This window comes from Botryllus schlosseri, chromosome 14, assembly GCF_051294905.1.
Source record: "Botryllus schlosseri isolate E-star chromosome 14, Bs_hap1, whole genome shotgun sequence".
Classification (NCBI taxonomy): Eukaryota; Metazoa; Chordata; class Ascidiacea; order Stolidobranchia; family Styelidae; genus Botryllus; species Botryllus schlosseri.
Window position 1 is genome coordinate 10075110 of NC_137249.1, and position 18417 is coordinate 10093526.

General features: G+C 41.9%; 3 protein-coding genes across 4 annotated transcripts in view; 1 reads left to right on the forward strand and 2 right to left on the reverse strand.

Annotated features, from left to right (window-relative positions):
* LOC145455634 (transcription factor Dp-1-like) lies at window positions 1–9570 on the reverse strand. 2 transcript variants are annotated; one of them, XM_080333614.1, is made up of 12 exons: window positions 8544–9570; window positions 8407–8476; window positions 8126–8280; window positions 6375–6556; window positions 6263–6313; window positions 6024–6195; window positions 4220–4363; window positions 3815–3883; window positions 3607–3755; window positions 2415–2581; window positions 2300–2357; window positions 1–530 (listed from the first exon to the last, which is right to left on the reverse strand). In XM_080333614.1, the coding sequence occupies exons 1-12, from the start codon at window positions 8793–8795 to the stop codon at window positions 347–349; spliced, it is 1653 nt and encodes a 550-aa protein (XP_080189740.1). In that variant the 5' UTR covers window positions 8796–9570; the 3' UTR covers window positions 1–346. The 2 variants fall into 2 exon arrangements, with proteins under 2 accessions (XP_080189740.1, XP_080189739.1); XM_080333613.1 differs by having other exon boundaries at window positions 8407–8479; window positions 8544–9564.
* Window positions 9571–11736: 2166 nt separating this feature from the next.
* On the reverse strand, window positions 11737–17409 carry LOC145455036 (uncharacterized). Its single transcript, XM_080332992.1, has 4 exons — window positions 14754–17409; window positions 14016–14162; window positions 12951–13131; window positions 11737–12500 (listed from the first exon to the last, which is right to left on the reverse strand). Exons 1-4 carry the CDS (start codon window positions 15817–15819, stop codon window positions 12110–12112), a joined length of 1785 nt encoding a protein of 594 aa, XP_080189118.1. The 5' UTR covers window positions 15820–17409; the 3' UTR covers window positions 11737–12109.
* The window catches only part of LOC145455042 (uncharacterized), a 137371-nt gene continuing 135583 nt past the window's right edge, over window positions 16630–18417 (forward strand). Inside the window, exon 1 of the mRNA XM_080333000.1 lies at window positions 16630–16634. The gene's annotated coding sequence lies outside the window, so the exon portion shown is untranslated. The remainder of the gene's footprint in view (window positions 16635–18417) is intronic.

Consider the following 18417-nt stretch of genomic DNA (forward strand, 5'->3'; position numbering starts at 1 on the left):
GAGGGTACAGGAACTATCATTGAAATCACCCAGGTCACAATACGGCAACAAAACCAGTAAGAAATAAAACCTGATTACCAACATGCTTAACCATTTATTATTAGTGTCGTTTGTTTGTTTCATCACGCTTCATGCATCCTGATTAGCGGAACGTCCAACTACTTTCCTTCGACCGTCTCCCGGCGGCGGCCGAAGCGAATTCGCGCATGGCGAACCGCCGGCGACCTTTGCGCGGGACGCTAATGATAAAATATTACGAATTGTCCCGCCGAGGACAGCTCCGACGCAACCCTTCTACGAGAGGACGTGGCCGTCGGGCTTCCAGTCGGTTACCCGCGCCCGGCAGTCACGTGTTTAGGTTCATCGGCGACATTGAATGACCGAATTGAAACTCTGCTTTGACGGCGCGTTGAAGTTCTTGCGGCTGCGAGTCGTCGGACCTTTCCTGGATCATCAGGATCGAATCGCAGTCACGCAGCGTTTTGTCCTGGGACAGGATGTCGTTGCCGCAACTGGCGAGGCTTTTATGACTGGAAAAGAAGGCGACTATCACCAAATCGAAATGAAGTAAATAAAACATTTTGAGAAATACGCATTAATATATCAGAGGCTTTTATATCCCGACTAAACATTTCAGGAAGACTATTACGATGCACGAGTATGACTCCGTTACTTGTGCACTTTTCAGGTCTTCAAACACTGACAGTATCATACAAATATGGTGCCTGACAACGTACCAGTGCCGAGACCCCTTTAATATATTATCCTATATTTCTCAGCGTATTTCGACCAGAGTCAAGTCTTTAAAAAAAAGTCTAGTCATCTCAAAATTTCCCAGTACAATATTTTTAGTTTTATTTGAATTACTATATGGATGCAAACAATGTTCCCTCTAATTTTTGACGAGTCTGCGCACACTCACCAACTCACTGCGCAAACCCTTGGAAAACAGTGCGTAACGACTTAAAAAAAGGTCATCACTTCAGATTTTTTGTGCGCAACTCATATTTCCTGTGCGCAGAGACCGTGAAAGCACTGCGCATTTGCGCACGTGCGCAGCTTGGAGGGAACATTGGATGCAAATGCTTTTGACAATGATGATTCACACATTACTTGAGACATTGTTCAACTGTTGTAAATAGTTGTTTTGTCTACTGTACTTGTGTTTGAAATATTCTGGAACTAGTAATACCGCCTCTTTTCCGAGTATAATTGGTTTCAATTGCTCTCCCCTAGTGGTAGTATGGGACGTCGTCAGCTGCATGAACACTGAACAGTGTAGGTGTGAATACTCTGCTGTGTGTTTTAGTGTTAATTGAACTGCTGTTGTCTGGGGTACGTAAGAGGCAATCTCAAACAGGTGGAACAATATAGCTTTAGAATTTCATGAAACGCAATAATGAATAAATGCTACCTTCAAGATAATGTTCAGGGGGTGCAGACCTACGGTGATCTACAACTTCATATCTGATAGAAACATGAGCAGCCATCAGACTCACAGTACTTACATTCATAACCGATGTCACAATTCAACAAGGCGTTTTAATCATTCACTTGAATTTGTGACATTGTACAATGTACAGAGACCGATGAAAGATTGTAAGGTGGCGACCGCACTTCTCTTATAGTGTTTGAACATCGTCCGGGCTCGGATTGAAGCTAGGGGCGCTGCCAACTATTCACCCAACTGTTATATGTTAACAAAATATCCAAGTCAGGCACAGTTCTTTTTAGTACTCTATTTTATGAGGTGGCATGAAGCAAAGTATGGCTAGTTAAGGGGGGGAATCATGTATCAAAGGTTGAGAACTGTTGAGTCAAATCAAGTCACTTCTGAGGCCATGCCATTGGCGTGCGTGCTACTAGGAAAATACGAATCAAGGAGATTTTTGTGAGTTCCCAAGAGAAGCGCTGACGTGAGTTAGTCCACAATAAATCCTACGTGTGTAGTTTGATTCAAGCAGCATTTATCTGTGGAGAATCGGAGATGATGCTTTGTCTGAGGCTTTGGCCGTTTCATACTGTACACACCTCGTACTCAACGGGGAGAAATCTATTTCGAGGATGTAAAATAAATTTCTCACTGAATATAGTTATCGAATGTTAAGACTTGAAAAGTGAATTAAAAAACCCTACCGAGTCAAGGCAAGTCATTTGATACAACATCGACTAGGACTCGAGTCATCCTAACACTGTTACAGTGTTACATACACTTGTGTTGAACTTGGGCAAGCGATATTCCTTAAGAGCATGCTTTGGTACTAACGTCAATAAAACTTAAAACTCATTTCAGGCGTACCTAGAACTTTGTCCTGAATATTCGCCGCCGTCATTTGTTTCCGAACTTGTTGCCATGTCTGAAAATTTAAAATGATCAAGCCTGGTATAACAAAGAAGCACAATTGCTATAATACCTTCCAAATATGGCTGAAGAACAGGTGGAACCAATTGTTTGGCAGCATTCAAGTTTTGCCTGCTACACACACCGTTTTCTAATCCGTACGCCATTCCCATACGCTTGAGCACTTCGATATCATCGTGGATTTCAAATGTATTATCAAAGTTGAAGAGGTATTCATATCTGCAAAGGCAAAATGCTTCAAATGAATATTGCCCAAGACAAAATTGGATAAATTTCAACTATTTTAGGTTTGATATGGGAAGTATATTGCTATGTTCCATTGATTGACACAGCTCAAATACAGGCCACGTGACCAAGCCTACACTCAAGATATTCATCCACGAGGCAATGTACCCAATTTTGAAATTACTGTACTTTATAGCATTACAAGTCACGGGCATCCATTTCAAAATGCTACAGCTACTTTACTACAGTTTCAAGAAGCTTCGGTTTCCTTCAAAAGATACTATGTCTAACTTGACCGCAAGTGCACTTTTACAGCTACACGGCTACTTGAGGAGCACGACTATGATTACGAGATGTGGGTGCAACCCAAACCAGTAGAATATGACAACTGCAAGTTAGTCAATACATGAAATAGGAGAGAAAAGGTCACGAATCCAGTCTCGCACAGGCTTAAATGAGCTTGCAACTAGCACATTTCATTGCTAAAAGGTTGTAAATCCAGATCACAAATCGTATTCCCGTAATTAGTTCACTTTTAATCATTTAAAGCAGCACCATTGAATGCGTTCAAGTGCCGTAAACAATCGTACTACATTCCTAGCAGCTCATTCAACCTTGTTAGCCCTACATAGAGACTCTCGACGTTAAAGTGGGGTTCAACTCAGTGAAGGTCCGTCACCAAACGAAACGCCATGATTGGCTATTTCAAATCGACTGACCAGATGGGCAACCTTTAAACACTCAAAGCGGCAATCAATCTCGGTGTTATGCAGAGTTGAAACGTTTCGGGGGTCCAATAGACTATCTATACACGTCGTCACGAATTCATTGAGCAGAGTGGCTATTTGCCTCAATTGTGCCACAATTCTACCATACCGACAACTGCCTAAATGACTTGGAAATTGATGGACAATGGAAGCACACAAGATCGAATGAAAAATACAACTGTCGAGTGATCTGGCAGGTACACGCTGATCTGACAGTGTAAAGAGTGTTTGCCCAAGGGCGTTCCAACATACTTGTCGTTGGAAATGCTGCAATCGATAACAGTCTTTTTACTGGTATTAACAATAATAAAAGGTAGTTGTATTGTCGAATTTGCGGGGGGCGGGCCCTGCATCTGTTGTCTCATTCGGTTTCTTGCGACTAGACTCTTGAATGCGATTTGCTGAAAAAAGCAGCGCCGAGTGAGATGCGTCGCACTGGGCGCAATCGGACCCCGCTTACCTGCAATATGAGCTCGTGCAACTGAGCCGTTTTCTGTTTTATCCGCAATTCCCGTTGGCTCTTTTCCGTCTGAACCGAGATTGGCAATGTCACGTGCAAGGTTAGGTACCGAAACATGAATAATTCAACAAAATTACTGACATTTAGGAATTAACGCGCATACTGCAAACGGCCTACAGCAACCAGCTGCTCACGAATGACGTGACTAGCGAAATGGGACAGGAAAGGAGAGATGGCAATGAGGCATTGAAAAGGCGGAATCAAAACAATGTCTATACAAAGCAGTCGGTCGTTGAATACTCTCTACACTGCTGGTTTCCTGGTAGCCACAGATTCAAGAAATGCATTTAGTCTGGGAAGGTGTCTTCAAATGCCGCCTGAACAACTACTGGCTCAAATTTTCACCTGTAATGTCTTCAATTCTTGCACAGAATTCGTGGGTAGACCGACCCAATGAATATCTTTTTTGTCTTTGTATATGATGTTCATGGCCATGAGAACGTTCAACGCATCGTATACTCTTCTTCGAATGTTCTTTTGATCATATTGCTGCAAATATATTGTCGATGGTTATAAGCAAGAGCGTTGTGATTTAATTTAAAATACATCTACCCACATAGTGGGTGCGTTACTGGTAACGGTTTTTGTATGATTGAATATGATACTCTTATACTAGTAGGATTCGGACAAAAAGTTTCAAGGCTACATACATGTGATATCCGTCTGCTTATGCGTCATCAAGGCTTAACAGTAAGTCCTGACATCCTTTCTTTGTTCAAAAGCATACTCATATTACAACTAACACCACACAATCCAAGTTTAAAGCTATTAGACTGACATACAGGCATAACAGACATCGGGCACTCGTATCCAACAAACATAAACAAATGCATATCAACTAAAATTCGTTGACGATATCCAATAAACAGGCACAGATAAAATGCACAATAAAAAACTGCACCGAGTTTCTGCCTAAGCTAGGGCCACGATCAACAGTCTTGATGCAATCAACAAGTGATTGGACATGGATTGGTCAACAGTCAACACCAATAACTGACAAAGCAACCCAAATGAACTGAATGAGCATTACAGGTTTTCCATCTGACCGACATCAACCAATGCAAATGAGATCTTGAATTTCATTCAAGTCATGACACAAAGATCGGACACCAGGTTCAAAAACCCCACGAATTCCCGGATATCTCAGTGATCTGATTTTTAGTCAGCCTTGCCTATGACTCAATTAATTATTTGAAAATCTCAGACTCAAACTAACTTGAGTCACTCTGTGAGATGACATAACTGATGAAGGTCCCAACACAAATATACCACCATCATCCTATGAGTAATGATTAAGTTATGGGCACCGGTATGGTAGTAAATATCTACCATCCGACAGCATTGGAATGCTATAAACTGTGGAGCACTAGTTGAAATTACTGATTTAAATGGTCTTGACAGCTATGGTGCTTTTACCCACACAGGAACTATACTATTGACGGCCAAGTCATACTAAGCAAATGGCGTCCACTAGGTAAATAGACTCATTTGATGCCTCGAACAATCAACATACACGCACACTACTCTCACAGTCATATAATTTCTATTCAAAAGAGAGTGCCTACAATGGTGAGTCACAGGAAAGACAATGAACAATTGCATGATACTTTAAACCTCGAGTGTCCAGCAACCAGAAAAGGTCGGTATGTGTTCCTAGCATGTAGCGAACATTTTGATATAAATTCATCGCACACCACCAATAATGTATATATGACCCTAAGGTGCAGGATGCACCATTCCACCATATACCATATTTATGGAATCGACTGAAATTAAAAACAGGTGGAGGTAGCTGAAAATACTGGCGTCTTGAACATCGTGCACACAGCACACATAATAATGTATGACTCGCACAAGTCATTCAATGTGGTCATGCACTATGCACCTGATTAGACTCGAAATGCCCAATTGAAATTGGACAGCATTAAACATGTCTTGAATCAATTTGGAATCAGTGATTCGTACTGCCCAATGGCAGTGCCTATCCCCGCTGATCTGCTTTTCAATGTTCGTTCAATGATGTGGGCATATAATTGCAATAGGCATGCAATGCCGAACGTTGAACTTTGGCCGTTCTCAATTGCTACCACTGTGGAATATTAAGTGTGCATTGGTATAACTGCTACGTCTTAGAAGAAATAAATCATACCTGATCATTCAAATGGCTTTGTGAATTACTGTACTCTGTTACAAGTTCGTCGGCTACTTCGTTGTACGTCGTGGTGTTTTTTTGCTTGACTTTTTCGCACACCAGCATTGCGAAGTGCCTCAGTCCCTTATTTCCTTTTTCAGCGCCTGGAGTTCGCCGATTCCTTTTTACACTAAACGATAAACAGAGAGTGCCATGTCGACCAGATCACCGACAAATCATTAACCAAAATCACTAACGTTTCTGGAGTATCTTGGTGGGATGTGTCTACCGAGCGTTTATAACGAGGACTGTAAATAACAAAATTATATGCAAATGAATTCGGTAAATGAGGGCATTTCGCAGGCGTACCTCGGTGTCCAAACCATGGGAGATGCAGCTTCAGCACGGGCAGGGGAAGCGTGGATACCTCGCGTTGAAATACTGTGCTCCTGCGGCATATGAGAACGCATCGCAACCGGGCTTGTCATTACTGTTGTGTCCATTTGTGACTGAATCAGTTTTGTTGGAGTAAACAGCAGTTGTCCGGATGACTGTGTGAACAATATTTAGCAATCTTACAGCTATGATTTGTAATGCTTGGTAATCTTACAACATGCATGCAAAAGATAAAGGACTCATTTAATATGTGACAAACATTACCGTTAACTTACAGTACTGGGATAAGTGAGGTAACTCTAGTCAACCTTGATAGTCCTTATGTAATAAAACTGTAGAAGTTCTGTAAGACAGTAATGGTAACTCTACTTATGGACTATGGTCATTGCAGCAAATAACAAAACAGCCAACAACATGTCCAATAAATCATTGAGAGAGCATCAACAACACTAATTAGATCCATATTCATTACACCACCAAAGCAGACTTTACTGCCCGCATGTAACTAACAGAGCATGGTAGCATGCGTACAGCGCAACCCAGGACAGAACTTTTGTAGGATGAGACTCTAGGTGAATCATGTCGTAAATAGGGCTGGGCAAAATCGAGTACCTGAGTGATTCGATTCTGAATCACCTAATATGCTTCGAGTCGAGTAATCGAGTATCACTCATTATGACGTCATAACAGAATATAATATGTCAAAGTTCAAATATGTACCTTTTATGCGACCACAAAGAATATGCCTTTTATCTATCACATTAAAGATACTTCGGTATTTTTTCGGCCATACCGATTTCATTGCACTTGGTGACAATGTTGTAGGATGATCATGACTTCGGAAATGTGCTGCTTCCAGTAACTTTCGTAGCTTTGTACTATATGTTTCGTATGCTACGTTACGGCCAGTCGGCCAAACTACGTTTCAGGGGTTCAACAGTGAAAATTAGTATCAAAACTATAATTCTCGTTGATAAATTAACTTCCTGTGGCGATGAGCGTATAATTTCAGTACTCGAAAAAATCGTATTTTACTACTCGACTCGAATCATTAAAATGAATACTCGATTCGGATTCGGATTCGAGTACTCGAATCATTGTGCCCAGCCCTAGTCGTAAAATATACAACAGTTCCAACTCGAGTACAAACATATGGACAAGTACAATTGATATATGGATATGAACAAGGAAGCAGTGGAAACACGCTTGTTATTGATATCACAAACCTAACAAGGAATCAATGCATGGGGAAGTCGTCAGCTAAACAAAACCACAATTCACAATCGATATGCAGTGACATAAGAAATTATGCAGAATTTCAATATTATCCTTCTGTTAAATGTGAATCTTGAACATACTTTTATATCTCTCCTCTGCATAAATACTATCAATGCACACTTCAGAGCGCAACACATTTAAATGGTCTTTAAACTTCGGAGATTAAAAATTTCCGCTTCAGCGTCAAAATCGTATAACACATTTCCTGCCAAAATGTCGGTCGTTTGAATTAAGGGATGCAGGCTGCAATTATTCCATTGAATTTGATAAATAAGGGAATCCAGACGGCAGCCAAGTCACATGATAATGGGAAACAAGAGTGATGCATCAAGATTACATTGCAGGGAGCGGTGTCACAATCATTATATCATACATCCGCCGGCTGCCGCAAAAACGGAATCGAAAAGAAGTGTGAAACCACAGGAAAAATGGAATTGAATATCTACGTTTTTCAAGACAATCGGTTCGGATGCTTGAACTTTTTCAGGCTTGATGGAGTGCAATGTCTTCGTGGGGATAACAACAGTGTCGCCTACTCTGAGCTTCGCTGCTCCTGAAGTTTGGGTGACAATTCTACCGGTGGGTATAGAAATGACGGTCCCTGTAAATTAAAATGACACAAATTTTACAAATATTCGCACAAAACTAATAAATAAATACATAAATAACATTACTGGCCGAATGGCAGCTTTGAATACACCACAATACCGAAGAGAATATTACTTACCTTTCTTGGGACTTGATAAAGGAAATCTTGTGATGCATGTTGGAGTGGAATTGGTATGAGGTGCAATTACCTGCTAATAGGATATAAGCGAAAAATAATTTGACAATCCAAAATACACAAGCTGTATCAGAACATACCACTTCACTTAAACTGTGTGAAGGAATGGCGCGCAATATTTGCATTGTTTGTTCATTAAACGTTGTGATGTGGTCTTGGCGAGGTACGGATTTGCTGACAACGGCTTGAAGAACTCGCATTTGTGGCACTTGGTTTGTTCCAGAAGTCTCTGCTATTGTTACGATACTCTTTTGTTCTTGTATCCCGACAGATTTCGAGGCTGATGTTAGGCCGCTGACATCGCCGAACTCTTGTTGCTTTGCCGACAGCATGGTAGCGTTTTGTTATCAGGAACAATCAGCTATTTATTGATTGCACCACAGTTAGATAACTATAGCAATAGAATGAAATAGTTAAATAAGCCGAACAAACATAATTTCTAAATCACACAGACAAGACCACAATTTCAAGAATGGTTGAAGCGCTTCAACCTCTGCAGAAATTCTGGCCGCTTCCTTCAGGACTGAATCTGACTAAAAGCCTTCGAAATGAAAAAGCCTATGAGCCTATGGCGAATGTTGAAATTTGAGAAATGAATCCAGCACCCACACACAATCAATGAAATTACACACATTTAAATGGGAAACCAACCTATCAGAGCCTTGCTCGGGATCTGGCGGTCTGCCATCTATAGATATCGCTGTAGCTTCCAATTTCAATATTCCTCCAGAAGTCATCATGGAATTACAGTAAAATAGCCATTAGAGCATAATTAGATACCCGTTTCAGCCATTCGAACCCATTTTACTTGACATTGATGTATACGGTATTCAAATCATCCAAGCCGGTCTATTACTTAGATCTTGTCTGTTTCCTTACTGTCTTCTGGATTTTCATCAAAGAAGTTGAAACGTGTGTTCAGTATATAGTTAGACTGTTACTGGATTGTACTTGCTACCGCAGACCACTATAGTCACTCATTCATGCAAGGACCGATGCTCGCACCTAATATGACAATGACAACTCCAGGATCATTGATAGAGAATGAACTCCGTCTATACATTTCACTGAAAGCCCTAATCAACTCGATTGAACCAAGTATCGTATAGATAGGCCCACCACAAAGTATGTATAGTATGGAATCGGTGTCCTGTGCTCACAACTTGTAGAATCATCGCTGCTTACTTTTTATATTAGGCAAAACGTACCGAGATTCCAGTAGGGAAGTGTGGGACCTATACGTCTAATTAGTAATAAGACGTATAGGTCCCACACTTAAAGGTAATCTAGGTTACTAACGACTCCAAGAAAACTTGATTAGCGTAGTCTTGCGATGTTCAGTTGCTTATCAGTCATTAACATCACATCTATCATCACAGGATACTGCTACAGCTTCACCTCAACAGATACCGCTTCCCCTCAACATTAGGAATAAAACCGTCAAAGAATTGTATCGGAATATACAAAATTACTTCATAGCCGAAACATTGAGCTTACGTCCGCACAAAAGGATGGAACTAAATGATTTTACGAGTACGAAAACAAATCCAATCAAGTAAATATAAAACATATTAAGCGCCGGATATCCTGTTCGGAAAATTGACATTGGAGGCTAAACTCCGCAAATTGATAGGCAACACTCCGCCGATCACCGCCCGCGCTTCTTCGCTAGCAGCCGCTGAAGCGCCCACGTCTGGGCTAACGTGTGATGGTGATTGAGGAGTCATGCGCCAACTCAAGGGCCTGCGGAGACTTACGTGTTCTGTGTGGTCTGAGCCAGAAAAATAGAAAATATTGAGAGGTTTGACACTATGATTGATATGATCATTCAACTAATAGAATAGAGCATGTAGAAGTCAACATATATAATCTCCGCACTCATTTTTGTCATTCGCCCCGTAATCCAATGGAACCTCCGCAGTAACAGGTCTAGTGAGCTACATAACCAGTGAAAATCATGTTTTCCATTCATGGTTTACTCAACTATACATATGTAAACTTTTTGAGCATGTTATATTGCAGAAACGCTGCATTTATCGCTACCACGTCGTTACACACCGGAATTTCAGGAGTTCACACGAAACCATGTAGTCATACGACGTCACTACCGTGCTCGCGTCATTGGCTCCTGCATCTAGTGATTATATGTTATACTGTAACAAACTATACACTACATCATACGAATAAGTAATCTACCCGACTTATAACTTCCCATTGCGCTCATTTTTGCTAATAGTGATGTCTCAGCAAGGGTGATGGCTGATGCGTGATGGCGTGATGGGGGATAAGGATTCCGTCACGGTCGGAGGGAGAACTGACGTGGCGAGTGTCGCGAAAGACGTTAGGGTTAGACCAGCATGTCATGAATCTGTCTCTACATCACGGTCTAATCCATTCTGCATTCGGTCATAATTACAATCCAAGAACCTGTTTAATTACATAATTACCAAATTTACTATATAACGACTGCGGCCGCGCTAGTCAGCAGCTCAGGAATCGATGAATTAGTAGCCTACGCTGTGGCCTATTGTACAAAATGCATGAATACTGACACATCGACAAGTAGCAAAGTAATTGTGTAAACTGGATGCCTTGGCTGTGATTGCCATACGACCGGATTTGAGTCCTGGATTCGTGCTTAAAAGTCCGTGTTTTTTTTTTTACAAATAATCCCGCACTTCAGTTTCTTCTATGGTCACTTTTTCCTACACTTTTAGAGATTGCAACTTGCAAACATTTTTATCTGAGCCCGCAGTGACCGTCTGCTTGAATTATGTCAGTAACTCGCATTTTATACATGATTATGTGTAAAAATCTGTAATTTATGGAGGTGATGTGCATGTACTGTGTAGCCTAGGCCTACTTCCATTAATTATGTTGGCTACCCTTTTGACTGAATCGGCTTAATTTCAAATAGTGACTGACATACATTTTTTTAATCAGAAGAGCAATGCTTCAAAGTTCTGTTGATGTACATTCCGGAGATGTCCTGCATCGAATAGCTGCTTATGCGTTGATTTGCCCCGTAACTTTGGTTTCTCACTGATAGTGAGTAACCTACACTTCTCAATATCAATGTCAATCTCAATTTATAACGAAGCGGCCATGTTAGATTTGCTATCAACGCTGGTGCCTGGTTTATTTGAAGTCGATTTACACCGGCCTATGTCCCAACCATTCGTTTAAATATTACAACCGCTATGTCGCCTATACCCTGAAGTGCCGAAATTATACATAACATAGGCCTGCATGAATCAGACTGATCGACGCACGTCAGATTTATCGAAAGATTTAATAACCCCAACACGTGTGCAAATAATAAATATCTTCAGCATCAGCCGTAAGTGCATTACAGTAGCAAAATATTGGCAGATGAACGACACTCGGTCACTTTTGTATCTTGACTCCTTCAGTGCGTTCTATTTTCAGTAATACTGTCGGTGCATAAGAACGATCCGTGGTGCAGATGCGGAACAGTGCGGTTTTCAACGATCTAGCACAGAACACTGTCGGATGGTTCGAACACGATTAGGCAGCGAAATCGTAAATCAAAGAAAGTGTCTTCAAATTTCGACAAGAATCGCGAACTGCTGTCGCCAGGGTAACCCTGTGGACGCGATTTACATTCGCAAGCGCTCGATTCCCTCTAAAGGACGGCGGTAAGCTCGGTGAGGAGCTGAGAGTAATCCTTGTGCGGCGCGAGATGCGGCAGAATACGCGAAGGCCTTTCCACCAAAATCGGCGAAGAGTCGGACAGAGTACGCGCGTCCGACATCGCATTAATCCCGTCTTCGCTGCGACGCAACAGCAGTTCGTCCGTGTTCACCATCCCCGTGCCAGCGTTGCTCAGTTTCACGTCTTGTCCGATGATTTCCGCCGGCGTGCGGCGCGGTAAAGTGCGCGTGAGCGCCGCCAGTGTCTGCCTGTTGTCCAGGCTGAGTTTCGGGAACAGTTTTTCCGTGATGGACTCTATGATGCACGGGTTTTGATTGCCAGCGCGCCGCGGCGGCATGCTGACGTATTCGGGACGCTTGGACCTGCACAAAGACACCGGAATCAGATGAATTTTCAAAATGCATAACTAGAACTAGAACCACTCACATTTCGAAACTCGCCACTAGAACTATAGAGGTTAGAACTAACGACCTTTGAAGATCCGCATTTCGAATTTGAAATCAGCGGGGTTTCGACCCCCCAAACCCACTCCTGGCTACGTTAGTAGTGACGACTCTGAGCTAGCAATGGCTACAAGATCACCATACATCAGAGCATCGGTATCACAATTCAGGCAAAATGAACGACGACACGTGTTTAGATATTGTTCGGCAACATTTTTTTTTTCAAAATCCACAACTAGAACTAGAACTAGCAGACCTAAACAAAAACGTAGTTATAGTTACCGCCAAATAACTACATCGGTAATTTGTAAAAGTCAAATCGGAATCAGTCACTGATACCATCAGCTTATACTGTAATAAGATTGATACCTTCCTCTCTTTTTCCGTACTGCGGTCGACCTGTCGTTTTTCTCGACGTGATCGAACAGGCGAAGGAGAAGGTCGGTGTCGCCCGCTTTTATGATCGGGTGGTACGCGGCACGGTCACAGTTTGCGGTCGTGGAAGGCCCGCGCATTGCCTTTTCGTCGACGGGAGAAACCGATGGCATGTCTGTTACAATAAAATGGCGGGCGATGATAACTGGCTTGCAGTTGTACGACCGAGCATAATGTAAATGCCTATTGCAAATTCAAATTGTGGAATTGTACTCCATGTAAGGAGGTTCACGTTTTACATCGTACATGGTGATTTATACGAACCCACCCTCGTATATGGTGAAAATGCTTTACACTTGATTCATTTTTCTGCGATTGCCCAATGCGAATGCCCTACTAGAGGATGTGGAAGATTCTAAAATTAAAAACTCTCGAGTAATGACACAGAAGTACAGGATGACAACTGTGAACATTTAAGGATGTGATACTAAGTGATGAAATCTTCGATAAGTGTAGGAACACAACACGAACACAATATGTAACTACTCTGGGAATCATATTCACTACGTATAGTAGCCCATTGGGTGCTATATCAGCGCAGAGTGGAGGAACACGAGGCACGAAAGTCCATGTGTACGCTGAAGCATTTTATCATTGCATTGCATATGCAGAGGGTAAGCACTAAGCAGCACCTGACGTATTGAAAGTCGTTCCATCGTAATGAAAAGCTACGTCACTTCGCTGCTGAAAAATTCATAGCTCGCACTCACACGTTTATCGCGCACCTACAAAACTTGTGCACACAACCTCAAACGGCACACGAAAGAGATGTGAAATATACAACGACATAGCTAGACATATCACATCAAAATATGGGCCGGTGAGCCACAACGTAAACGGTTCAAGCCAGATCGCACATTTTATGTAAACACTAAAGTCAGTAGAAGTTACGGAACCTCGCAGCTCACGCAATCTGAAAATCTCATCACGCTATTGCGACACCTCGCAAAAAGTGGATATGTTGGAATAGGGCACATAGCTTCGACGTATTGTACATACCGTAAATATCCCCATCTTCATGCTGGTGAAGTAGTGGCGTCACGGGAGGAAGAATAGTGTAAGTAGTCCCGTTCGTTTGGTTGGGTTCCTCCCAAAAGGATGTCGGCAACGCCCGAAGCCGCATGGGCACAGACTTGAAGTTTCTACCTGAAACACAACGAAGAAACGCGTTGACTGACGGTCAAAGAATAGTCAGCGTTGCTACTCCAGTAGAACTAGAGGTAACTCTCTGTAAATTTGGCAGTTTCCAAGGCATGTCAAAATTAATTCAAGTGGAAGTAGAAACAAGTCTTAATAGTAATTACTGAAGTAAACAGTTTCACAAAGTGTAGATACATTCAAATTGTCGTAGACTATACACGTAAAGCGGATGTGGCTGCTTATGAAATAGCAAGATGTAATTCGTAACTAATGCAAGCCGACTATAATGACTCTGCAGTCTGCACAAGCTATAATCTTTCAAATATATTTACTTGACATGCGGGCTATTTCACACGGTTCTTATGATAATCTCACTCGTCAAATTGATGCAAATTTATGCCCAAACTATTTTTTACGTTTAAAAATCCAAATTGCAACAAGTAAATAGTTTGGTCTAAAAACTGGTCAAATAGATTCGGTATTAGTCTAAGACAAAACCGCTTGAGTAGGTAGGGTAAGTAACTATTGGAGTACTTCGAAAAAGTAGTCATCATCAAACATATCTGAGTATACAAAATAATAGAAGTATAAGATTACCTTTCCGCGGTTTCGACGGGGGCGGAGCCGGGAAATATTGCATCTTTTCCTGCTCGTCTTTAGCGCGCGCCGCGCCATCTTGCCGCCGCACGTGTTTCCTGATTTTTCTCCCTGATCGCGACACTTGTCGGCTTTTCCCGGACTCGATTCCTTCGTCATTGACTTCCCCAATCCCTAACACGGTCGCCACGCTTTCCGCGTCGCCACAGTATTCCAACGTAAACGTGTTGGTCGGTTGCTTTTCAGCGTCGCTGCAGTCGTCGGACGAGAAATCGGACGAGGAAGACGATGATATGCCGCCGGTAGCGCTCCTTTTTCCACCGGACGGAGGCCTGCTTGTAGAATACTGAGATTGCGAATTCGATGATACAGTCAACGAATTGTACGCCGAGTCGGCGCTGGAGTTTGTTTTCTGGCTGTATTCAATGATGAATTGCTCTCCAGTCTGAATATCACAGCGATCCAATGTATTACAATCTTCAAACACACGCCGTGAGGTTTTATCAACAGGCGGAAAAGGCGTGATACTTGGACGCGGCGATGGAACTTTTAATTTAACTACATCGTTACCGCCTCTAATAGCAAAAGACTGCTGTGTATTTTCCTTTTTCGGAACAGTAGGCGTAAATGTATTGATGCCAGCTGCACCGACATCGCCCGTAGTAATCGTCGATTTCCGCACAATTCGCCGTTGTCGTATTCTGATATTAGTGCGGTGAATTTCCGGTTTTATTTCCACCCCGGCTTTGTAAATATCAGGTTGAATCGGCGCATCTTTCGGGGCGGTTATAGAGTGATCTTGCGGGGGAAACGGGTCTCTTCTTTCGACCGCGTAGTAATCGTGGTCGTGAATGCAGGCTTTCGTGATCGCCATGTATTCTTCAGATATTCCTCTCGCCCTCTCGGATGGGTACCGGGACCGCGGTTTTACGGCGTTGTCCAAATGAGTATCATCCTCTTTTACGCACGTCGGCGAGACTGCGTTTGACTGTGACTGCGTCACTAACGGAGGATGTGCCTCGATCGGCTTTTGCTCGACACTCTCAAGTGCAGATATCGAACACATGTCGTTCTGGCAAGTTCCGCTATGACTGATGGCAAATTAAGACGGCGATAGAATTCATTATCAACGGGAACATAAATAGATAGTCATCCTGAACAGGTAGAAACAGCGCGTGGATTATTGTTATTAAGTCTGAAATCGAATACGATATGTGTGCGTAACGTACAATGTATGGAATTGAGGCTAAATCAATCACGTTGCTTTCGTTCATTTTACAACGTTGTTGCCCAGGGATACGCAAAAGTTTGCAGTATAAACATCAGGAACAAAATCGCACATGTTTCACGATTTTCATTATGGAGACAAATATCGAAATGAAAGTACATTCGATATCGTATATAAAAGATCTGTAAGAGTAGGTCATAGGGTTTTGGAATTTTATCCTCAGTATAATATACATACAATATACATGTATACAAATACAGTTCGCTTATAGCAGATAAGTAGAATAAAATTGTTCAAACAGTGAATGAAAATTGATACTATTGGTATTTATCACCACCACTAAAATCCCAGAAGCGAAATTTGTATGGTATAATAGTACAATTTAATCATCTCGCAATATTTGCTCCATTTTGCATACCGGGCAATGTTGTCTTCTGTTACTTTTAATTCAGTGTGCAAAATGCCCCTTCTTTACGAGTTCTAGAGGCCTGGAGGCCAAGGTAGGTGTCTGGTTGAAAGACTACTCCAAGTTGTATCGAAACCTTGCTATCTTTTCATCTTATCGCAATCTTATGATGTGTTGAGTTGATAAAAATACTAACGAACGAACCAGAGCCAGAACCAGCTAGTTTCAAGTTATAAGTTGTATTATCGTATAATACTATGATCGGTGGTTCTGTCACTTATATCCTCTCAAGACACATAACGTACAATTTGATACACAAGACAGACACAATGATTATATTGATAATGACATGTAATGAGCATAGGGGGATGTCGAAACGACCAAGTAAGGTCTCCCAATCTCACATGTAATATCAATCTCTTGTTTACATCGCATTTCATTGTATCGCAGTCTTGTGGTGTTTTGAAATGAAGGAAATTTTTAAATTCTTAATAAACTGAACTGAACCTCGGCCTATTATGTCATACGGTAACTGCAGTTTTTACAAACATTTCCAGCATGATATACCCTCTATACTGCCCTAAGAGTTTCCGTCAAGTACACTGCACATAAATCTTGTGCTAACGCCATTTCTGCCCGCCATCTATCAGATAGACGGATCCCTAACCGAAAAACAACAGAGTATCTACAACGTAAATAATGAATACGCCAGGCTATGTCGCTAAGCGACAATACTGTATGGATTCGCTTCGTTGACGATTGGTTCACGAAGATGATGAAGACCAGATACAAACTTCACGAAGCGTAACGAAATTGCAGTCTGCGTAACGAATAGGCTGGGTATTTCTTTTCGTTTTAGGCGCATCTTCTTCACTAAGTTACAAAATTATTCGCTTGCTCGAAGGCATGAAATTTTCACCAGTCCGCTGGCGCTACAAGAGGATTATCTTTTGCTGATATTTTGGTTGATAGAATGTCACCTCAGCATCACAACCCATTCGACTGTTTTTGCTATACTTTGACAACCGATTCAATATATGTTGTGTCTAATTGACAAGAACATCTTGTACAGTGCAAATCGCATTTCAACAGAAAGCTTTCACTGCAAGGCTTGAAAAATGTACGCACACTGGAAAAATCAATCTTCGCAGCCTGACAATCGAATGTTCGAACCTTCGCCGCTCTTGATAAGACGGACGAGGTTAAAATAAATTGTCAGAAGTCAGTTGGACTGGAAATTCACTTTTTATCTTGCTGCAAAATTCGTCCTGATAACTCTAGACCGAAGGCTGCTTAATAAGTGCAGTGCTTATGCCTACTGAAACATATATTTTACCGACACTAGAAAACGTCAAGTTTTTGGCTAGGCTAGTCCACCATCTCGACGAAAACTGAGCGTATTCTTCGTCGAAGCGACTATCGTATCTTGCGAATGTGCTTGCTCGGCCCCAGGCGTCACCTTCGAGTGTCGGCGTAGGGAATGAGCAATGACTTTTTTTCAATAAATAGCCTGCTAGCGTGAATGTTTGATACGCCGGACCGATCTTATCATTTCCGATGGATCAGGATTTAGCGGAACCAGCGCCTACTAAATGACGATATTGGCCACTAGATTTTTATCTACCCTAGCTAGATGAAATGCACATGCACACTCTCATCAACTGGAAACATAAGATTCGGAAGGATAGTGGGTCTGCAATATAAGCTAACTGGTCATTTTCGGCATCCCCCTATCTGTTCATTGCACAGCATTATTGTGGAATCGAGCGGATGAAAGTAGCCTATGATTCGACCGCTAAATACCGATATGCGCACTGCGCAGTGAGGGAACACACATTTGCTGTCGAATATTCAGGCAAAAATATTTCGCGTCACAATGCTCAAGCGGTAAGATTTTTTCGGGGTGTAGCCTACGAGTCCTTCGGCCTCTGATATAGGCCTAATTATAATTATGCATCATCAGGCCTGTTTATTTTTGGATATTGGATTTTATTTTTGGAGATTCTCCAAAAATAAGATTTGAAAACATC

Coding starts and splice junctions, on each gene's coding strand:
- LOC145455036 (XM_080332992.1), bottom strand. CDS start 15,819: ATGTGTTCGATATCTGCACTTGAGAGTGTCGAGCAAAAGCCGATCGAG. Junction 14,163..14,753: donor CCCGTCGAAACCGCGGAAAG/GTAATCTTATAC, acceptor GTTGTGTTTCAG/GTAGAAACTTCAAGTCTGTG. Junction 13,132..14,015: donor TGAAGATGGGGATATTTACG/GTATGTACAATA, acceptor TTATTGTAACAG/ACATGCCATCGGTTTCTCCC.
- LOC145455634 (XM_080333613.1), bottom strand. CDS start 8,795: ATGCTGTCGGCAAAGCAACAAGAGTTCGGCGATGTCAGCGGCCTAACA. Junction 4,364..6,023: donor AAAGCCATTTGAATGATCAG/GTATGATTTATT, acceptor ATATATTTGCAG/CAATATGATCAAAAGAACAT. Junction 531..2,299: donor TATTCAGGACAAAGTTCTAG/GTACGCCTGAAA, acceptor CTTCTTTTCCAG/TCATAAAAGCCTCGCCAGTT.